General features: G+C 43.6%; 1 protein-coding gene across 5 annotated transcripts in view; it reads left to right on the forward strand.

The window, feature by feature from the left end:
* WRN (Werner syndrome RecQ like helicase) overlaps positions 1-23,485 on the forward strand; it is a 162,362-nt gene that overhangs the window by 111,405 nt on the left and 27,472 nt on the right. For all 5 annotated transcript variants that reach the window (XM_019556383.1, XM_019556386.1, XM_019556384.1 and 2 more), the window contains 5 exons: positions 2,527-2,668; positions 14,870-15,040; positions 15,123-15,220; positions 17,573-17,645; positions 20,570-20,643. In XM_019556383.1, the coding sequence (XP_019411928.1) occupies positions 2,527-2,668; positions 14,870-15,040; positions 15,123-15,220; positions 17,573-17,645; positions 20,570-20,643 (558 nt within the window). The remainder of the gene's footprint in view (positions 1-2,526; positions 2,669-14,869; positions 15,041-15,122; positions 15,221-17,572; positions 17,646-20,569; positions 20,644-23,485) is intronic.

The raw sequence follows: 23,485 nt of genomic DNA on the forward strand, positions 1-23,485 counted from the left end.
AAGAAAGAAAGAAAAAAGAAATAATAATAATAATACCCCTGGATAATTAAAAATAGGCTGTTGGGTAAAATATTTAAATACTTAAGAAGCATTTTTGTTTGGTAATATCTTTTATTGGAATTTATATGAAAGGTTATTAAATTATTTACATCCTATACTTGAAAAAGGTTACACCGTGAAAGAAATATTTTTGATCCTGCTCCTTTAACCTAGACTTTCAGACAACCCCTCAACCTGCTCAGACTCATCGTTACAAAGAAATTCTCCACTGATCAACAACAAATAAATGGAACAAATGGGGTTCCACAAAGATCTGTTCTGGGTCTGGTGATATTTAACATTTTTATTAATGATTTATATAGGGGAATAGATAGCTTCCTGATCAAGACTTCAGATGATGTAAAACTGCAAGGGTTGCAGATAGTTTAGATTATAGGATTAGAATTCAAAAGAATTGTGATAAATTAGAAAACTGGCACTAGATAAAAGAATGAAATTGAGTAAAGATAAATGTAAAGTGCTACATCTAGGCAACCCCTCCCCTTCCCCCCCGGTGTACAAATGACGGAATGGGAGATAATTATCATCTGGCTGAATTACAAATTTGACATGAGGAATCAGTGTGATGCAGTTGCCAAAAAAGCGAATGTGTTTTGAGGGCTACATTATTGAGAGTATTGTATGCAGGACAGACACAGGAGGTTTTCATACCACTCTGTCTGCCACTGGTTTGACCTCCTTCTGGAGTACTGTGTACAGTTCTGGGTTCCATGTTTTTAATAAGAAAGTAGAGAAACGGGAGAGGAACCAGAAGCAAGCAGTGAAGATGAAAAAGGGATTGGGAACAAAAGCTTTACATGAAAAGTTGAGAGAATTTGGAAGATTTAGTTGGGAGAGAAGGAGATCAAGGGAGAACATGATAATAGTTTTCAATATTGTAAAGGCTTTCAGAAAGAAAAACAACCACTGTTCTCCCTTACTGCAGAGGGCAGGACACAAGGCAGTGGATTTAAACTGCAGAAAAGTACATTTAGGTTAAATCTCAGGGGAAAAAAGTCCTATCTTTCAGGAGAGTAGGGCAGGGTGATGAGCTACACAAGAAAGTAGTGGGATCTTCTTTATTGGAGGGTTTTGAGAAGAGGCTGGATAAACATGCGACAGGTGATTTAGGAATAGTGTGCCCTACATTTTTCAAGGCGTTGGACTATATGATCCTTGAGGTCTGTTCTGACCTATGGTGCTTTAACTGCAATTTGTTTAAACAAATGCAAAAACTTTTGACATATCTGAATGACTACCAAAATCACCCAAAGATCATCAAACACATTCCTATCACAAAAGCAATTTGCCTCATTAAATGTACCAGATATCCTTGTAGAAGATATTTAGGTAAAACTAACTCTCTCAGAAAAAATGGTAGAGACAGAAACATCCAAATGCCAGTGGCTGAACACTTCTCACAGAAGAATCCACCCCATCTCTAACCAAACAGTCCTTGTTCTCAAAGGAAACTTATACCATTTCTGCAAAAGACAGACTTGGAAATTAAAATTCATAACTGCATTCAGCAGTAGAAAACGTGGATTTAACACAGGCAGCATTTTTTTTAGCTCATAAGCATGTGTCTGGTCTCACTGCTGACCTCTGTGGGCTCCACAGGTGAGAATGGCCCTCTTCTTTTTGAATGATCTTTTAGGTTTATGTATTTCTACTGCCTTTTTACTTGGTTTGTAGCTATATCCTGATAATTTTACTTTGCTCCCAGAGGTTGCCCATTTCCTTTTTTAAATGATCAAATTTCTTATTCTTCCACTTGACATTTCTCTGATATCTGCTTCAAAGATCAGATTTATCTGTATCTGCTTTTTTCCCAGGAGGCGAATTTTCTGCCTGACAGCTTCCCTTGTATCTCTCAAGCTATAAAGTTGGTCTAATAAAAAACATTACCATACAAATATTGTTTCTTGTATGAAGAATATAAAAAGTTAAGTTGTTTAGACATTAACTATGTCACACGTTGATAGGTCAGACTGTTCATAGCAATAAATACGGTAACACAGATATACCAAAGATTTTGGCATACATTACGTTACATAGCATGTACAGTACATGGAGTATTGTTCTGATTATTGTTCTACATTTTTCCCCTCTGCAAAAATCACCATTAAAATCACACTTGATTATCCAGATGATTGACCTATAACTGGACTTCTGACAGTCATGCTATAATTGTACTATAATACCCAATTTTTAGGTGACCCTTGCCAAGGCATTAACTAATATGGGGAAGGGGTGAAGCACTATTTTTCCTAAAAATGAACCTGAAAATGTTGAACTTATAATCAGAATAATATGGTACATATGAATATTAATTAAAATATATTTAATAACAAGTTCAAATGTAAAACGGTCAACTGAATATTAAATCACTATATAGAACTACATTATAATATATTTTTATTATTTTACTTATTTTTGACTGTTTAGTGCCTTGCAATTAGTGCTTGTTTTCTTGTATGTTTTTAGAGCCTTTTGCATCACAGCTGCAGATAAGACAGAAAGTAATTTGCAGGATTTTGGGCAGCAGGCATGCCAGCTGATGTCTGCAGTGAGTGCCTTAGATGAGAAGTTTGGAACTGGTGTTCCAATTTTGTTTCTTCGAGGATCTGTAAGTTTGGTTTAAACTCCTTGTTTGCATTTTAGTGATAGAGAGAAGTGATTTGTAATAATCTTCCCTCTTTGGTCCCAAAAAAGCAGGCATGCTGTATTTTCAGTAATGGTCTCCTTAATCCTGTTAGACTCCAGCTTTATGGTGTGGCAAAGCTTTCTCTGTAGGGAGGATTGGACAATTACCTTCTGGAGCCATTCACCAGCACTTTGTGTACACTAGCAGGTGTTAACTTTGGATGTGCTCTTTCTTACTATTTGTATTGTAGTGGTATCAAGAGATTAAACCGCATATAGTTTTAAGGACATAAGAAAAAGAGATGGTCCCTGTCCCAAAGGAGCATACTCTCTTGGGCTCCTCTGTTCTAAAGATTAAAAATCCAGCATTCTCAGCCATTACTGGCCCAGGAGGTTAGATCAGGTCAGGGGTCAGCAATCCCCGACACACATACCAGAGCATGGCACATGAGACCATTTTGCTTGGCATGCCACAGCCAGCCTGGTCTCTGGGCAGCTGCCACTGGCCATGGAGCCCAGGCTGCTTGCAGCAGGTAGCAGGGTGGGAGGCTGTGAGCCTTGTTGTGAGCAACCCAGGCTCTGTGGCAGGCAGCAGCTGCCCAGAACCCAGGCTGGATGTGGCAGGCAGCTGTGGGAGGCTGCAACTGGTGCACTGGGGTCCAGAGCCCTGGCCCAGCTCTGAGGCCAGTAATGCCTGCACATGTGTTTGGGGAACACAGTGGGGAAGGAGCCTACTGATAGCAGCCCTGGCTCTGTGGTGGCAGTGGCTGCACGTGTACCATGGGGTGCATCACAGAGAAAGAGCTGGGTTTGTACTGTCCCTGGCCACTTCTCTGCTGTGTGCCCTGAGTTGTGCATGTAGCTGCTGCCAGGAATGAACCGAGCTGGTGCCCTGGACCCTGGTGCAGCTGCTTGCAGGCTCACAGCTGCCCACTGTGAGCAGCCTGGGCTCCATGGCAGGTGGCAGGGGCCTGTCTGGAGCCCAAGCTGCTCATACCAGATGGTGAGCCCTGCTGTGAGCAGCCCAGGCTCCGTCTCAGGCATGCAGGAGGCTGCCCAGAGCTTGGGCTGCCTGCAGCAGGCAACCACAAGGAGGCAAGCAGCTCCATTGGGGTCCAGAGCCCTGACCCAGCTCATTGCTGGCAGTGGCTGCACATGCACCTCGGGGAGTATGGTGCAGAAATGGCCAGGGCTGTGTTGTCACAACAAAGATCAAGCCCCTTGTGGCTACTCCGCTATCCACCCCTGACATGCTAATGTCTTTCAAGTCCAGGTTGTGGGTTTTTTGGGCACTCAGCCCAAAAGTGTTGCTGACCCTGATTTAGGTTAAAGTCTTGTATGTGATGGCATGGCTCACCATGACTTGGGAAAGAGTTGGTGCTGAGGGGGACTGCTCTCAGTGAGCACTATCATAAGTCTTATTCAGGTAGGTTGCATTAACCTATCCTTGTGGTGGGTTCCCATCAGCATATTTGCCCATATGGCCATATACTTTATAGTCATGCTCATTGTTGGCTGCATTTAATCAGCTTCATAGTTTGTTTCCATTACTGAGCACATCCTGCTTTTAGCAGCAGTTCAGAGATAGGCGGTATATTAAATGTGGCTTCCTTATATGCAAATATAAAATGAGGGTTTTTTTCCCCATGTTGATTGGAGGAAAAACCCTTGTCTTATATTCAAGTAAATATGGCAATACACCCTATTGAATATACTTTCAGTTTTCTTCCCTGTGTTAGGAAAGCCATGGATTAAAAACATTAGTACTAACACATCTAATAGAATTATATGCTTATGGGCCTTAAAGTTTGAATAGTCAGGTTCTCAATTCCTTTGTCTCTCTACTGTTATTTTAAGTTAGAAGATTTTAATTTGAAAGTTGAAAACCACCTTAAGAAGCAGTTTGACTGGTAATGAAAAAAACTTTCCATCTGTAAAACTGAATTGAGGGGCTGTTTTAAGATGCTCCTGTTCTGAAATTTTGTCTAAAAGAGTTAAAAAAAAAAAAAAAAAAAAAAAAAAAAAAAAAAGATACAACAGAGCTAAATGTAGAAAAATAGATGGAGCGTGCCATTCTTATTACACCAAAATAAAAATTTTGTATGTTTGTATACATTTTTCCAGTGGCCTATCTAAAGTGTTTGTGTCCAGTCTGTGAAATATTGTATAGTCTTTTAATTTGGCTTAACCTTGCAGTATAACAAATAAGTACAGATGGGCTCCTTAGACAGAATTCAGGTGGGTCACAGGAGAGATCAGATTTCAAATGTTGTTTGAAAGCTGAGTCAGTCTCCACTATTGAACAAGTCCTCTTGGGAATCTCCAAATTAAGAAGTTGCCTTGACTGAAATTTTATACCACTCCTGTTACACAAAGAAAAATATGATACTTTAAAGTACATTTTATTATGAGCTATTCCAGATGCAAAAATCTCTATAGCCAATTGTGTGGAATCCTTTTAATTAAAGTTCTCAAGTTTAAAAATACTATTGTTTGAAAAATTGCTTTTTCATTTAATTATTGTTAAAATACTTTGATTTAGTTGGCAATAACCAGGAAAACTATAGATGTAAACTTTGCTGTGTTTTACATCTCTACATGTATAATGCAGATGTTTCTTTAATTGATCAGTCTTTCAATGTAAATAAAATCCATTGCATGTCTTTAGAGTATATAATCTGTGGAATAATTTATTATAACATAATATTTTTAATATAAGATATCCTTGAGCTTTAAATATACATTCATTAAACTATAACAAAAAGTGCATTGAAATATATGAGCATAGAAAATAAGGGTTGGAAGAGACCTCAGGCCGTCATCTAGCCCAGCCCCCTGCTCAAATCAGGACCTTCTCCAACTAGATCATCGCAGTCAAAGTGAGAAAGTTTTTCCTAATATCTAACTTAAACTTCCCTTGCTACAACTTGAGACAGTTGCTTCTTGTTCTGTCAACTGCCACCACTGTTATCAGTCCAGCTCCATCCTCTTTCAAACTTGCCTTCAGGTAGTTGAAGGCTGCTATTAAATCCTCTCTGTCTTATTTTCTCCTAAGTAAGCCCAGGTTCCTCAGCCTCTCATGTCATGTTCCCTAGCCCCCAAACCTTTTTGTTGCCTTCTGCTGGATTCTCTCCAATTTGTCAGTGTCCATTCTGTAGTGAGGGGCTCAAAACTGAACACATTACTCCAGATGTGGCCCCACCAGTGCTGAATAGAGGGGAATAATCACTTCCCTTGACCTGCTGGCAACACACCTACCAATGTAGCTCAGTATCCTGTTAGCCTTCTTGGCAGCAAGGGCACACTGTTGGCTCATATTCATCTTATTGTCCACTGTAACCCCCAGATCCTTTTCTGCAGAACTGCTGCCCACCCAGTCAGCCCCCAGCCTGTAGCAGTGCATGGGATTGTTCTGTCTAAGGTGCAGGATTTCACACTTGTCCTTGTTGACCTTCATGAGATTTCTTTTGGCCCAGTCCTCCAATTTCTCTAAGTCATTCTGAATTCTAGCCCTACCCTCCAGCATATCTACTACTCCCCCCAGCTTGGTGTCATCTGCAAACTGGCTGAGGGTGCACTCTGTGCTATCTTCCAGGTCATTGATGAAGACACTGAACAAAACGAGCCCCAGCACTGACTCTGGGGTGCTCCACTTGATACCAGCTGCCAACTAGATATGTAAATATTAATTACTACCCTCTGAGCCCTATGCTTCAGTCAGTTTTCTATCCACCTTACAGACAATTCATCCAGCCTATACTTTCTTAGCTTGCCTGCAAGAATGTTGTGGGAGACCATATCAAAAGCCTTGCTAAAATCAAGGTACACCACATCAGCAGTCTCCCCAGGTCCTCAGAGTCAGGCATCTCATCATAAAAGGCAATCAGATTGATCAGACGTGACTTGCCCTTGGTGAATCTATGGTGACTGTTCCTAATCACCTTATTCTCATCCAAGTGCTTTGAGATGGATTCCTTGAGGATTTGCTCCATGATTTTTCGGGGGACTGAGGGGAGGCTGACTGGTTTGTAGTTCCCTGGATCCTCCTTTTTCCCTTTCTTAAATATGGGCGCTATATTTGTCCTTTTCCAATCATCTGGGACTTCTCTCAATTGCCATGAGTTTTCAAAGACAATGGCCAATAACTCTGCAATCTCATCAGCAAACTCTCTCAGCACCCTTGGGTGCATCCCATATGGCCCCATGGACTTGTATATGTCCAGTTTTTCTAAATAGTTCCTAACTACTTCACCACTATTTTCACTATTTCACTGTTGGCTGCGCACCTCCTCCCAAACTGCTGCCTGGTGCAGTAGTCTGGGAGCTGACCTTGGCTGGAAAGACTGAGGTGAAAAAAGCATTGAGCACATCAGCTTTTTCTGCATCCTCTGTCACAAAGTTGCCTCCCCCATTCAGGAAGGGGCCCACACTTTCCCTGATCCTCCTCTTGCTACCTGTAGAAACCATTCTTGTTCAACAGGCCTATCTCCAGTTTCATATTGGAGTTCTGAGCAGTCATACATCTCTTTTACATAAAGTACAACTTCTTCTCCTCTTCTCCCCTGCCTGTCCTTCCTGAACTGTTTGGACCCATCCATGACAATGCTTCAGATATGTGAGCTATCCCACCAAGTCTCTGTTATTCCAATCACATCATAGTTCTGTGACTGTGCAAGGACTTCCAATTCTTCCTGCTTGTTTCTCAGCTTCCATGCATTCTTGTATAGGCACCTAAGGTAAATAGTCAATTGCCCTGATTTCTCAGGAAGTATGAGACCACATTCCCTGTTGCCCCATTCTGCTTCTGCTTCTTCCAGGTTTCCCTCTTCCATACTTGTGTCAGGGCTTTGGGCTCCATGCCTTGGCAAACCTTGTTTAAAGCCCTCTTCACTAGATTAGCAAGCCTGTCTGCAAAGATGCTCTTCCTTCTCTTAGGCAGGTGGATCCCATCTCTTCCCAGCAATCCTTCTTAGAACAACATCCCATGGTTGAAGAAGCCAGAGCCCTGCAGGTGACACCACTTGTGCAGCCAGGTATTGATCTGCAGGATGCACCCTGAAGAGATCCCAGCCTGAACATAATTGAATTATGTAGACATTTATAATTCTACAAAATTAAATTATATTTAATTTTCAGTTTAAGAAATTTGTCAGGAATATAATTTGTACATATATTTATACATATAATAGCGAATTAAGAATGACGGGAGTGAGGGGAATGATTGGGTGCTGCCACCCACCACCCCGCACCACCACCTCCCAGGATGGGGGGGAAGCTTGTCTTGCCATCCTCTCTGTCCCCATCCACCAGCACTCTGCATCACCACCGTCTCCAGCAGCCTGGCCTCACCCCTGCCCCAACTCTGGCCCCGCTGTCGTGGGGGTGTTCCACTGCCTTTGAGGAGCAGGGCCGGGGGTGAGGGTGGGATGAGGTTGGCAGTGCTAGCCTCACCCCCCAGCTCTGTCCCCTCCATCCCTGCCATCATAGTGGAACTCCACACCCCTGTTGTTTTTTTCACTAATCAATCAGAGTGCTCCAAGAGCGCTACGGACAGACAGATGGACTAAGCTCTTTATTATATAAGAATTTTGTTTATACCTCAGATTTACTCCTATATTTTTTTGAGGTAATAAACTGGCAAAAATGAACAACAGCAAAAAATTACTGATGGTTACTTAATGTGATGGCATGAAGTTCTAGCACAGAAAAGGCATAAAATTAGCTTAGTCTACTCTATATAAACCCAAAATATCTCATGTCTCTTGCTAATCTCATGTCTCAGAGTAGCACATGCAATGTTGAGTTTTTAGTCCTAGAAAATTTGCTTAACTGAGCATGCTGCTCCGTAATACAATCTACGTCAGGGAAATTGGAACTGTGTTTTGTGGTTTGTTTGGTGTGGGGGGGGGGTGTTGTTTGTTTTGGTTTTTTTTGTTTGGTTGGGGTTTTGTTTTACTTTTTCTCAGTGGGGTTTGGTTAGCATGTGAATTCGTATCCATAAACATCTACAGAAATGTTTGGGTTTTTTTGTTATAAAGTTGTCCCCTATTTTCTGTATGAAAATATGGACAGCCATGTAAAAGCCATCACGTTCTAAGATGAGAGGCCAAGTATCAGCCTCAGAAGAAACTATTTTCTTCCTAGAAATGAAACCTGTCAAGGTACCTTCTGTGAAGGAGAAACTTTTGTGACTAGCGCAGGGTTCACCTGTCTCCATGAAGGGCAATAAAGTCACTCTTTTATCATGTTAAAGCAAGGGTTGTCAACCTACAGCCTGCAGGCCAGATCTAACCCGTGGCTTCGGCAGCATTAGGCAGCAGGGAGTTTTGGCTGCACTTCACTGCAGTCAGTTTCCTGGGGCTTTGACAGTGGGGAGCTCTCTGTGCCACATGGCACAGCACTCAAGCAACCCAGAAGCTGCCGGGGTGTGCTGCCATAATCCTGCAGAAAGGATAAGCAGGAGATGCACTGGGGTCCTAGTGCCTGTCCATTCTTACTTGAGCTGGGTCATTCCAAAAATGGTCTGGACCCCTTTGTTAAAGGATGTTTAGCTTGAAGAACAGGAAACTAAGGAGGGACATGATGACAGTTTTTGGATCTTTGAAATACTGTCAAAAGGATGTGGAGACCAACTCTTTTTTGCAGCAGAGGACAGGACATGGAGCAGTCTTTTAAATGGCAGCACAGTAGATTTAGACTAGATCTCAGGAGAAACTTACTTAACACTAGAACACTATGGCAGCAGAATAGACCGTGCAGGGAAGATGTAGAATCTTCTTCATTGGAGGTTTTCAAGTGGATGCTGGAGGAATAATTGATAGGGATAGTTTAGGAATATAGCATTCCTGAATTTTTGTTGGGGGTTTGGATCAGATGACTTTTAAGGTTCCTTCCTGTGGCGGGCCAGTAGGGGATGCTCCTGCGTTGAGCCGCCCACCTCCCTGTGCCCGACCACCTTCCAAGCTCCGAATGCCTCCCTAGGGGCACCTTATGTCCGGCCAACCCCCTTCCTGGATCACACTCACTAGCCTGGGGGTAATGTAGCTGCCACCACCCCAAGAATGGACTCACTCTCTGCCCTGTGTCCTTGGGGAAACACAGGCCTAATGTCCTATGAGTACTCGACCCAGTACAGGCACTTGGGGCATTTCCCCAAGTCAAGGGGGCAAAAAGTAAAGTCTTCCTTAGTCCACAGACATAAGGGGTCTCTTAGGCATAATTTAGACCCACCCTTCAATAAGTCTCCCACACCAGTCACAAAGGAAGACTTTATTGGTTACAGGGGTAGGGTGAAAATAGGGTACAAGATTGAGCAATATCCTAGAAATCCTAAAGAGCAAATAGTCTGGCTGAGGTAGCCTTTTGATCACGCATCTGAGTTACTGCCAGCTAGATATCTAATCAGATCTTGAGTAGCTTACTCACAAGCATCTTCCAGAGGCTGGTGAAGTTTCCCCTCTGGAGGCAGGCGGTTTCCAGCTCGTGAGTTTTGGGGTGAGAGAGAGCCAGTTTCAGATGGTAAGGCTTCACTGTGTCCCCCACATGGCTGCTGCCCCCACCTCCTGGGCAGTCCTAACTTATATAGCCCCTGTGACCTCATTCACCTGGTCCAGTGGAGGTCAGCTCCAGTTGGCTGTCTGCCAAACAATTTGAAATACATCACCAGTTGCCAGGCAGATTCCAGCCTACCAGGTAGATGCCCCTCACCCAGGTAGCTGATACCATTCACGTAGGCAGAGGGAGCAGGTTTCCCCCCTCCCTCAGGAATGCAGCCAGCTCAAGTTACCTAAACAGACAGGCTGTGGTGTGAATCCTCTGTGCTGGCCCATCTAATCACATTGTCACAGGGCAGAGATTTTGGGGAGAAACCAAGGTGGCTTTCTGCCACACTTCCAACCCAGTGCTTCCATGAGGGAACGGTTTCCATAAACAAGTCCTTCTTTGGGAATGAATTTTCTTTTTCTAGTCTCTCAGTTTGTGGCTGTACACTGGAAGTCAGGCACTGTAAGTTGGTTTAAGTACACTCTATATAGGGCTTTTGCAAATAATTTTCATTGTGTCCATGTAGCTTACAGAGTTCAAGCAGGCATCTTTATTCTGCTCTCTTTGAATTGTTTTCAGTAATCACGTACACTTATTGCAGTAGTTGATTTTATCAATGTATAGGCAGTCCTTGAACTTACAACACAATGGTTCCTGAAAACCGCATCTTAAGTCAAAACATAACTCGGAGCCGATTTTCCCATAGGAAACAATGTTATAAATGGTGGATTAATTCCTGAACCAAGGCCCAATACCCTATTTTCACCAAAAAAATAACCCAGAATTTTGTACTCAATCAATTATAGATGAGTAACATCGCTACATTAATGTATTTATATTGTAAATAGCAATCATATTGATTTGGAAGGACTTATTTGAGGTGACTTTGCTGGACTTTTTGAAGGGTTCTCGGCTGGACTCTTCTCAGAAGTCTTGGCGGGTTTTTCTGGAGTCTTGTCTGCTTTCTTAAAGAAAGTGATCAAGGAAGTTTGGACATGTTCTCTGGGGAGATGGGTGACACGGCAAACTTGTTCACTGGTGTGGCATTGCATCAGATCAAGCGTTGTAAAGTCGAAACTGACATCAGAAAGTTGAAATAGGGGTCAATTTATAAATGTTGTAAGTGTGAAACATTGTAACTCAAAACGTTTTAGGTCGAGGACTGCCTGCAATGGAAGAGGCACCCTTGCCATTCTCAGAGTCCTTTCCATTGTCAAGCCTGCTTTTTTATTTATTCTCCCAGAGAGGGGAACTGCTCCCTAGGTAGCAGTGTCCCATCATCTTCCCAATACAGGCCTCCTGCTGCGTACATCCCATGTATGGTTGATGGGGAGGAAAGAAAGAATAAGGCTCCCTCTACATGTGTAGGTAATGGCACAACTGGATCTAATGTATGATCCACACAATCATGCCTCCTGCCGTGCATGTAGGGGGAGACCAATCTTGGGCTCCCTATGTATTGGCAAGAAGCAGGCTCCCATGGCTGAGAGATCCCTTTCCTGAGGGGGCTCCCAGCTGGGGGGGAATTTGGGGGGAGAGGGGCAGTGGCCACACACACCTGGGATCCAGAGACCCCACAGCTGACAGGTCTCTGGGTCTGGGCTGCACTTCATGGGCAGCTGGAACCCAGAATTCCCCATCTGACAGGGCTCTGCGTCCTGGCTGCTGGTGAGGTACAGCCCAGACCCAGAGCCCTGTCCATCTTGGGGTCTCTGGGTCCTGGCTGTCCATGAGGCACAGCTGGGACCCAGAGCCCTGTCAGCTGCAAGACTCTGGGTCCTAGCCACCCATGAGGTGCATCCAGGACCAAGAGCCCTGTGTGGGCCCAGGGGTTTCACACACCCCTGAGCCTTGGAGATCGTGGCATCCACAGTCCCAGGGCTTGTGGGGATTGCATCCCTGTGGCTGGGAGCCCTGTTAGCCAATGAGCTCCCAACTGCAGTGGAGGCCCTGGTACATATGCAAAGTGAAGCTCAATAGCTTTCCTTTCGCATGTCCTTGTGACCAGGTATTTAATGCAATTCAGAGATTTGCTGAATCTGACAGGCCACGCTGTGAGTGCTTCAATCAGCTATAAAGTTAGTGCATATTTTCAGGCTCTAACTTTATAGCTGGTTGAAACTTTTTATGCTGTGATAACTACTTTGTATGTGTAGCTCATCTCAGGATAATTGTGCAATTAACCAGTTAATGCACAATACCTGCAACATGTAGAGGGGTCTTTAGAGATTAGCCTGTACCAGGAAGCAAAATCTCCTTTCTCGATCATCGTGGACAGTACTACCTTTGCTTGTAACTTTTGATTCAGAGTTCTTTCTAATGTCTGATGTCTAGGCTGTATCTAAATCTTTCAGGTTATTTTGATTCAGACATTACTTATCCACACTGATAAAATCTATCCACAAAGGTAGTATCTCCTCCATTTTTTCATCTTGTGTCTCAGTCACTCAACATCCTTTTCCCTGGTCTTGACAAATGTAATGTTGCCCTCCTCTCATCCATCCAGAATGCTGCTGCAAGGATAATTTCCTCACCTATTGCTTTGAGTCTGTCTCCGCTTTCTTTAAATTCCTCTATAGGCTCTCCTTCACTATTAACCATAAGCTGCTTGTCTTCACTATCACTTAATGACCGTTTCTCAACCTTCTTACCATCTTGGCACTGACATGTGAATTCCTGTCTCCATTCAGACTGACTAGGTTGCAGTACTGCAAAAGGATGAGAGGTTATAATGGACCTAAAACTGAATATGATTCAGCGTGATTATAAACTGTGTGCTCTTTTTTACTAAACAAGCCAATAGCATACTAGACTCTACTTAATAGGAGTATTGCTTGCAAGTCAAGACTGTTAGACCCCAACTCCATGCAGTGCCCAACGACTAGGGAGACAATGATCCAATCGCTCATGGATCCTGTTACTCATTAGCCAGAGCAAGCAGGGAGCAAATGCTACTTGCACACGTTGCTCGCAACAACTTTATTCAGAATGGACTCCGTTTCCCAGCAGCCCCTGCCTGCGTCACTGCAGCTGATTTACATGGGGACCCCAGGAGTGGCGGTGCTGTGACAATGGGGAGCCTGGGTTTCCATGGAGACTGGCCCACAGGGCATGCAGCTAGGTGGGGAGCTGCTCCAGGTCTGGGCTCTTGCGGTGGTGACAGCGTGGTCAGGACAGCGAGCCAGGTAGAGCTCTGCTCCGGCTCCCGACCATGCTGTCACCACTGCAAGATCCCAGCCCTGGCCGCAGAGTAGCAGCCTGTCTAGCTGTGCACCCTGCCAGCACTATTCAGGCCGGTCTCCATGGAAATCCCCTCCCCACACTGTAAGGATGCTGCTGCTACTGGGGTCTCCATGGAAACTGGCTGCAGCGACACAGGAGTCCGGCCGCTGGCTGAATACACCATTTTGTCCACCCCTGGGCTAGAAGCAGTGCAGGTTTACACTGAAAATCTGCCTTCCACTTGTTTGTGTCAGAGGTAGTGGTTTTAAGCCCAACCTATAGCTCCTGTAAGTTCCAACTGGAGCTTGGGGTGGGGGCAGAGACTGCCATGGGCAAGAGAATGAACTTTTCTGTGACCCATATAATTTGGCAAGGACAGTTACCAAACTAGTGGTTTATTTTTGCTGCTGTTCTAGTTTGTTTGAAATATATATGCTAAATTTTGGAAAGCGGATGCAGAGAGTAGTGCAGAATTCCATTCTAGGAAGCCCAGTTGGAGTCTGCTTCCTGGGGGATTTCTACCAACTGTTAATCAGGAATGTGGACTGGAAGGAACCTCCTAGTCTATTGAGTCCAGCCCCTTACTTTTACAAGAAGCCATTTAGCCAACGGTTCCTACATTAAGACCCGGTGGGACTCTCCTCTGGTTGTGGGGTAGGGTGGATTAAGATCCAACACTTCTCTGGAGTTGGTTAGTCCCTGGAAACCTTTAGTAGTCCTGTGCTTTTCATCTTGTAGGTCGAGTGGGAATCCTGGAACTTTTATTTCTGGACTCCCAATTTTTTTTTAAGTTCATTTGACTCTTTTGCTTTAAGTACTTGGTGTACAGGGACTTCTTACAATGTAGAACTGTATGTGAAGGTAATTTATGGACATGGTCCAGTGCCCTAATTCTAGCAAAGAATGTTACTCCCAAGTTTATCAACTGAGATTAAGTCAGACCAGCCAGTAGCAGAGATGGCACCTTTTGGTAATCTCTTGGCTTCTGGGAATTTTGTATGCACTCTTATCCTGGCTCCTGGGCCTGTGGTAAATTGTGGCCCTTGTCCTTTCTTGTCTGAAAGCCCAGAAATTGAATGAATAGGCACAGACAAAAGTCCTCTTCAAGTAACAGATGTGAGGCATGCTGCCATGGTTCACATAGTATGGATAGAGGAGGATTTCAGTCTGTCTTTTTTTTTTTTTTTTTTACTGGATCTTAAGGGAAACATGGATGTTCTCATATTTGGAGAGGTTGTACTATATTTCTGGTGCTTGCGGCCTTCCTAGCTTTTTGTTCCTTTTTTTTGTGGTGATAGCTTTTCTTCATACAGAACTTCACAGTTCTTTTTTTGCTTCATCAGTTACTTGGTGATTTTTGTTTTGTTTTTTTGTGCAAGGAATACAGCAGTCTGATTCAAATTTGTTTTAATGATTTCAGAATTCTCAGCGTCTCCCAGATAAATACCGTGCTCACACACTTTTTGGTTGTGGGAAGCACTGGCCAGAGAATTGGTGGAAGGCATTGGGACGAGAGCTTATTAATGAGGGATTCCTTAAAGAAGTTTCTGGTCGAAACAAATTTGCAACCATGTGTATGCTTACTCAGAAGGTAATCCTCATTGTAAAATCTTCAGGCCAGAGATTTCTTTTAACAATCGAAACTTCTTAAAAATGTTGTGTTTCTTTCACAGGGTAGAAACTGGCTACATAAAACTAAAACTGGATTGCATCAAAGCCTTCTGCTACAGCCTAGTGAAGAACTATATCTTAAGAAACTTCATTTCCCAAGGTAACTACAGGTGTATATACAGTAAAATCTCTGTTATCCAGCATCCCTGGGGTAAGGGGATTGCTGGTTATGTAAAATTTCCAGTTATCTAAAAACCGCCGACAGCAATTGTAATTCCTTGGCTTGCCTCTAAGAATGACCTGAGAGACAGAGTCAAAGGCCTTGCCAAAATTGAGGTATATCACATCTATTGGTCCTCTTCCTTCAATGCATAGAGCTTGTCACCTTGTCACCAAAACAGATCAGGAGCTCAGGATAAGTTCACTTTGACTGTTCCTGATCATCTGTTCTTCTCCCCATGCTTATATGTGGATGCCTTGATCTGTTCTATGAACTTTCCAGCTATGGAGACCAGACTGATTGGTTTTTCTTTCTTTCCTTGAAAGGCACTGTATTTGCCCTTTTCCAGTCAGCCCAAGACCTCCATAAGTTTTCAAAGATAATAGCCAGTGACTCTCTAATTACCAGAGACCCTGGTTTTCCCTGATAAAAAAGAAATCAGAAATTCTCTGATAAAAAAAATCCTAAATCCATGATTAAAATGAAAGGCCCCCCACAGCCCCCCTGGCCCTGTTGGTGCCCCTCACCCCCCATACACAGCTCCTTGCTCCCCCAGCCCTGCCAGAGGGGTCCCCGGCTCCCAGGGCTACGGGGCCAAGGACCCAGGTCCTCAGCCTCCTGCCCCTGGCAGGAGCCAGCAGCTGTTGCAGTGGAGCAAGAGCCCGACTCCCCACCTGCTGCCTGCCTGCTGTGGACTCAGGCAAGGAGAGGGAGGGTAGATCCCCACAGCGGTGTGCACTCCCAGGGCGTAGGGGGATCCATGCCCCCCAGATCTGTGCGCAGGGCAGGGGCCACGTGCTGCCCACTGCAGGCTCCTGCCCTGCTACCTCCCCCAGGGCCTCCGCAGCCTGGCATGTACAACCCGGCGCTGCAGAGAGCAGCGGGCAGGGCTTCACAGGAAAGCTACTTACCACTGTGAGATCTGCACTGCCCTGGCGATGTGTCCCCTGCAGGTGTGGCTCCAGTCAGGGTGGCAGCATAGGGTTGCACTTAGGGGACATGTTGCCAGGGCAGTGCGGAGCTTACAGCAGCAAGCAGCTTTCCTGCATGGCCCTGATAGGTTGTACGCAGTGCTAGGTTGTACTCACTGTACTGTGAAGGCCCCAGGGGAGGGCAGCAGGGTGGAAGCCCAAGCCTGAAGCAGACAGCATGTGCCCACGTTTGCTTCATGCACAGATCTGGGGAGCATGGGTCTCCCTGGGAGTGTGCACAGGGGTGGGAAGCAGCACCCCCTGCCTGAGCCCACTCACAGATCTGGGGGGCACAGGTTCCCCCTGCCCACTGCACATGCATGCAGCAGTGGGCAGCTGGTCCCACCCCTGGACAAGCTGTCCATGGCTGCATCCTTCTTCCTGCTGGGGCCCGGCAGTCATGCATTGCAGCCCTGGACACCATGTCCCAGGCATTGCCTGGCTGGGCAGAACCCCAGCCCCTGCCCTGCCCAACTCCCTCCCTCCCTATGGGGGGCCTCAGTTCCCTCCCCCCTCTCCCCTGACACTTAGCTGTGGGAGCTGGTCTTCAGACTGCCTGGGACCATGTGCAGCACCCCCTGCCTGTTGAGCCAGTTACCTGTCCACCTTATAGTAGTTTTGCCCAGCCCACGTTTCTCCTGTTTATCTGTGAGAAGGTTGTGTGGGATTTTGTCAAAACTGTTGCTGAAGTCCAGATACAGTATATCCACAGCATTCCCTTCATCCACCCAAGCAGTTACTTTCTCAAAGAAGGTGATCACATTTGTTTACTCAGTTTGTTTTTCATAAATCCATGCTGGGTGCTTTTGAACAGCCTTTCCTTCTCCAGATGCTTGTAAATGGCCTTCCTTAGGATATGCTTCAGTAGCTTCCCAGGTATTAAGGTGAGGCTAATTTGCCTGTAATTCCCCAAATTCTCCTTTTTTTTAAAGTAGGATACTACATTGACCCTTTTCCAGTCCTCTGATACCTGGCCCATTTCCTGCAACTTCATGAAAATCATTGCCACAGCTCCGAGATCTCCTCTGCCAGTTGCTTCAGGACCCTGAGATGAAGTTCATTTGGCTGTGCTGACTTGAATTCATTTAGACATGGTTAGACAAGTTATGCACTTATCCAATATGCATAGAAGTGGAGTATACTTGTTATTCTTCTTTTTCCCCCCCTAAAACAATCGTAATTCCAGATTTAGCAGAAGAAAATGCTCTGGAAATGCTAATTTTTAGATGTGTATCAATTCTGCTTTTATTTTACATTGACAGCCTACTATTACGAGTGATTTCTTTGTGCTTTGAATAAGATTGAGTCCATTTTCTTACAGTACCAGACAAACACCATTGGTTTCTGGGGAGCATTCATCAAACATGAAGTTAACGAAGACCCAGGTGACAAAGGTTTGTTACAGAAAAATGTTGTGTGTTATAGACTGGTTCTTTGTTTAGTAATGGACTGAGAGCTCTTTTTGCTTGACTCTAAAGTCTCCAGATAAGATGCACAGTGAAGCAACTTACAGGATATATAAATAATTTATACAATAATTGTCAGGTGTATGATGAGCAAAATCATTGACGCGTTACTGACTGAAGTATTCCGATCATGTAAAATTGTTTTAAAATAAAAGACATTTTTCTACCTATTCCATCATTGTGGCATAAGAGTATTATCAATGCTACCACATGAATTACTGAGGTCTTAAGCCTAATGGCAAATCTTCCATAAATGACCCTTTCTCTGAAACAGATGATCCATTGTACTCACTCCAGTTTCCTGCTGAAAGTTTTGAACTTCCACATTAGTCTGCAGATTTCATCACCAGTCTTTTACTGAGTGTTTTGGTGAAAGTTGCATGATTCATGATTTAAGGCCCCTTTGTAGTCTGGATGTAAAGAGAATAGGCTATTATCTGTGCAGGACCAAGCCATTTAGAATAAAGGTGGCCATTAGGCCCCTGGGCTGGATGAGTAGTGTAGGGCCATTGTACAGGTTGGATGAGCGATGTGGGGCTGGTCCACATGCCAGATCAAATGCACAAACTTGGCCCCACGTGCCAGATACAATATATAGGGCTGGTCCAGCAAAGGTACCGCATGCAGCATGTGCTGCCCCATGTGCAGTGCATGGGTCTGATCCAGTGCATACCATACGGATAGGTAGCATATGGCTCCAGCCCAAGACTAATGGGGAGCACCAAATGAGCCAAATATTAGGGCTCCTCGAGCTGTATATTTGACACCCTTGCTTCAGAAGTTTCCTATGCTCTTATTTTTGGTTGCAGCTGAAATATTCAAAGTCACCTGTTTCCTCCCAGTGGCTTCTGGCTATATAGGTCTCTCTCATATACTGGAAATGCATTCTCTCCTTCCACTCTTTAAGTACATTCCATCAGGACTTGGCATGCAGGGAGAAGTCTAGTAAGGCAAGAGATGAACTGAAATACAGCTAGCAACAAATGCAAAATGAAATAAAAAGCATTCTACAAGTATGTCAGAAGTAAGAGGAAGACTAAGAAAGTATAGGCAATCTAGTTAATGGGCGACGTGGAGAAGGCGGACTTATTTAAGGCCTTTTTTCCTTCATTCTTCACAAATAAAGTCAGCTATTGGATGATGAGTGTGCAGTTGGCAGAACAGACAGGGAAGGAGTAGGAGAAAGACAGCTAGATAAAGGGTTGGCAACCTTTTTAGGCCATGGGTCAGATTGACCCCATTTGGCTCAGAGGTGGGATGGTGCCAGGTAGGGGGGAGCTAGGGCCCAACAACTGCCACCATTTCTTCCAGTGGCTGAGCAAGCAAAGCATTTGACACTACTCCTTTTCCCCACAGCAGCACAGGGAGAGTACCTGCAACTGATACTCCATCCCTACAAAGGCAGGGAAAAATGCCTGCTGCAAAGCCCTGCCCCCAACTGCAAAGACAAACACCAGCTGCAGACACTCTCCCTTTACCAGTATGGAGAAAAGATGTGATGGCAGGCACTTTCCCTGTGCAGCTGCTGAGGAAGAACTGGCAGCAGCAGCAGCTGGGTCCTAGCACCTGCCCACCTCTGACCCAGGCTGGGTCAATCTAGCTGCTGAAGCCTCATGTCCACAGGCCAGGTCAAGTGACTCCACTGGCCATAGGTTGCCAGCCCCTGGGTTAGACTACCTGGAGAAGCTAGATTTTTTGTTACCAGGATAAATGAGGTTCATTCCTAAGAGTACTCAAGAAATTGACTGAAGCAATTATAGAGCCACTGATTACTTGTAGAGAGAACTTGTAGAGATTAGGTGAGGTAATGGCTGACTAGAAGAGCACAAATATAGTGACCATCTTTAAGAAGAGTAGAAGGAGGATCCCAGAAAACTTATAGATCAGTCTGTCTGACCTCAACAACTGGAAAATGTATGGAGTAGGTCATGAAGGAACCTATTTCTGAGCCTCTGAAGGTGCTAGCATGGCCTTTACGAGTACTACTGAAGCTTAAAAAACCCCCAGAAACTCAAGGGCTGTGCCCACACACAAGTGAGGAGGTGTGCAGATATTGCTTCTTGAAGTACTCTAGTTACTGGCAGGTAGGCAATACACAGTTGTAACAGCTGTATAGCTATCAAAGGATACTGATATGTTATTTAAATCTGGTTTGTGCGCCACCCTTCCTAAAGAATCTGCAGTTACAGTGCAGTTGTTACTGCTGCACGGTTTTGTGGTGATGCAAGTATATTATCCCTTCTAACTTTAACCCTGTTTCTTTCAGGCTCAAAGCTAGGGCAGTTTAGCTAACTTGTATTGTTACAGGATTGTGCAGATAGACCAGCTGATGCATGCTCCTGAGCAACACCTCTCCCCTCCCCCTTTTAAAACAGTTGAACATTACACCTGTCAATTTGGTAATTTCTTTTTTCTTTGCTTTTCTCAGTTTGTTTTCAACATAAGATACATTTTACTAATAGTGATTTCTGTTTGAATAAAATATTTGCTCACTGGTTCTAGTAACTGCTGTTTATTATAAATCCTCTTATGCTGCAATTGAAGTTAAACTTTAGACCTATTTTCTAGTTAAAATTATTGTATCTACTGCTGTCTCTTTATTCATGTACAGTTTATGGTAATCGGCTAGAGAGATTGCTGCAGGAAGGAAGAATTTGTCTATTGTGCTGCAGACTTTGTAATGAGAAACAATTAAGTTCATATGCACTTTTTTTCTCTATGTACAACCCTTCTTTCTTGCAATCAAATTATTGTGTAAAATGTGAAATGATGTTTACTGTTAGTATTTGTATTGGGGAAACTGGATATCATATCTGATGTTCTGTCCTGGTGTCCTTGTTTTTTTAAAACAGTCACAACTGCATGAAATGTTTTCACAAGAAGGAGTCAGTAAAATTTCTGCAAGAAGTAGTGACTCAAATAACAGGTACAGTAACCAGAATTATTTATATTGGTATCTATTTCTTTATTTGTACCTTATTTTATCTATTGTGTAGCTAGTATTTTTAAAGCACCTGTTACGGGGAGGGAGCAGGAGCCAGGAAGTAAACATGTTTATGGTATAAAATTATTCTTTCTTGTCAGTCTCTATCTAGATCAGTGTCTCAAAATAAACACTGCAAATTCTAGCCACATTTGGGTTGAATATGCAGTACTCAGGAACCAAACTGTCACTATGAGCTATGTACTCACCTTTAATATTTAAAAAGCCTGTTATACTTTAGTCAATCATTAAAACTCTACAATAAAAGAGCAGATTAATTTCTGTTGCACTTAACTGATGAGTAAATCAAGCAACTTTGCCCTGCATTATGTGATAAAATGTTACAAATTACACGTTAGTTTAGGCTGCAAAGGGGAGTAAAGATAAGAGGCTATCATACATCACTCTTAGACATATGCCACATTATTTTTTTTAAAAGTGACCTTAAGGTATATCTATTTCTGATTAACAGGAATGGAATATTTATTTTTGTATTAAAATAAGGTGTAATAAATTTAATTTCTTATGCTTTGTCTTCTGAATAACAAAATTCACAAATTCAAACCTATGAAAACCTATTTGTTTTCATTTTTACAAATAAATGTATTTATCATTTACTGCTTAAAGCAAAAATACATATTCACTAGTAGTATTTTAAATTCACAGTCAAGGGAAGTAAACAACAAATATTAACTAAAAGCAATATATAATAGCTTTTTTATTTCAGGTCGCTGTGCTAGTGACCTCACTTTTACTTAGGGGCTCTTTTTTGACAACTTAAAATGTGATTAATTTCTTGCTAGGTCAGGATAAAATATAAGAATTGTTTGTACCTGTTACTTTCATAATGTGTTTTTAGGAAAAACAGAAGCTGTTTACCAGAACCAGAAGAAATTTGATTGTATATTTCATACAGTGGTTGAGAGGAATATAGGTTGCATTTTTCATTTTTTTTGCCTGTCTGGAGAAGATACAAGTGAAGTGAAATCAGGTTTGCCTTTTATCTCAAAGAGGATATTTTTAAAATAATAGGGAATTAGGGCTTGTCTATGCAGGGGAATTTGCTACCATAAACCTACGCTTACAGTTATAGTGTTATAGACGTACACGGATAACTCTCCTGTAGGCTTTGCTAGAGTATTGCTCAATATATGCTGCTCACACAAAGTCTTGGCCAGAGCATTGGCCAAGAGTAGGCCTCACTAGGCAAACCTGACTAATGCATGAGCTCCTCACGTACACAAAACTTGGCATGTGGGCCAGATGTGCACTCCTGCCAAAAGGTGGGAATGAGAGATGGTGGTACAAGGTAGGCTAGGCCAGTACCGGGATGATAAAGCTGGAATGGAAACACCCAGGTCAAAATATGAAACAAGCCCATGTTACAGGACAGTTTAAGATGTTCAAGATACAGATGAAATGCAAAATACAGAAATGCCAAGGCTGGAACTTTGATCGCAGTGTGCCAGTGTCTTGCTGGGACCAAAGCTGGAGGTTCCTGGCTAGAGGGTCTTGCTCTTCCACTTGGGGTCAGACCAATCAAGATACTTGAGAGTCAGGAAGGAATTTTACCTCATGAGCATACTGGTACAGACTGTGGGGGTTTTAACCTTCCTCTGTAGTGTGGGGGTGTGGCCCTCTACCTGGGATTACTTGAACATAAACTGACAACATTTCATAGACACAGGACATTAGCTGCCATGGTTCCCCTGCTTTACTTGTGGCAGGTTAGGGTACTAGGTGTGGGTTGCATCAAGGTTGATGGTAGTTGTATGTAGAGTTTAGAATCTGGTTTGTATGGGATGATTTGGACAGGGATGATCCTGCCTCAGGCAGGGGGTTGGACTGGATGACCTCTGGGAGTCCCTTCCAGCCCTACATTTCTATGGATACAATACTGGTCCCAATTGTTTGTATATGGCATACACACAGACATCTTATCTGAAACCTAGTTGTTCTGATCATTGTATAAAAAGAGAATTGGAAAGGAGGGAAACTTTGTAGTGGCCTGGGGGAGCCTGAGTGGTGTTTTGTTGACTATCTTGTCACAGGTACAAATGCCTTAGCTCCTGGTCTGATGTGCTTGTTAGGCCAAAATGTGTTAGGGCTGTGCTTATAGACAGTAAACCTGGATGAATCTTTGCCACTGAACTGAGCCTGTGGTTGTTCTTTAAGACAAGATTAGCATTGGGATCTCCTAGCTGTGACTTGTTGACACCACAGTTCCTGAGACTTGACACCCTGACAACACGTCAGTAACACCCAACAAGGGCAACAGCAACAATGACACTGATAACCCCAGATGACATCCCCATGCTAATCCAGTTTTCCAGGCCACAACAGATTGAGGTGGAATTAGACATCCATGCCATAGACGAGACTCTCCTAAAAGAGCTTGATTTTTATTAACCTTTTTTTATTTAAATGGTTTTCCCTCTCTATTCAGGACAGCACAATGATATGAGTGGATTTAGGCTCTGAAACAAACCATATTTATAAACCAGTCTCTCTTTCTCTAATGCAAATATAGTCCTGGTATAGAAAAGAGGAGATCTGGGAAAGCCTCTGGATGATGGTCTTTTATAAGTATACTCTGTGTGTGCATGCACGTGTGTTTATAGTGTAAGTATACCTAGGGGTGCAACAATGGCAATTTTTTGGGTCGATACTGATGGCCAATTTTTAAGGAGCCATATCAGCCAATACTGATCTGATTGCCAATATGTGGCCCAGCAACTTGGAGAACAGCATCCAACTGGTAAGTCTGTTGTGGGGGAATAGGTGG

The sequence above is a fragment of the Crocodylus porosus genome, unplaced genomic scaffold (assembly GCF_001723895.1).
Source record: "Crocodylus porosus isolate Cpor-Errol unplaced genomic scaffold, CroPor_comp1, whole genome shotgun sequence".
In the NCBI taxonomy this organism is placed as follows: domain Eukaryota; kingdom Metazoa; phylum Chordata; order Crocodylia; family Crocodylidae; genus Crocodylus; species Crocodylus porosus.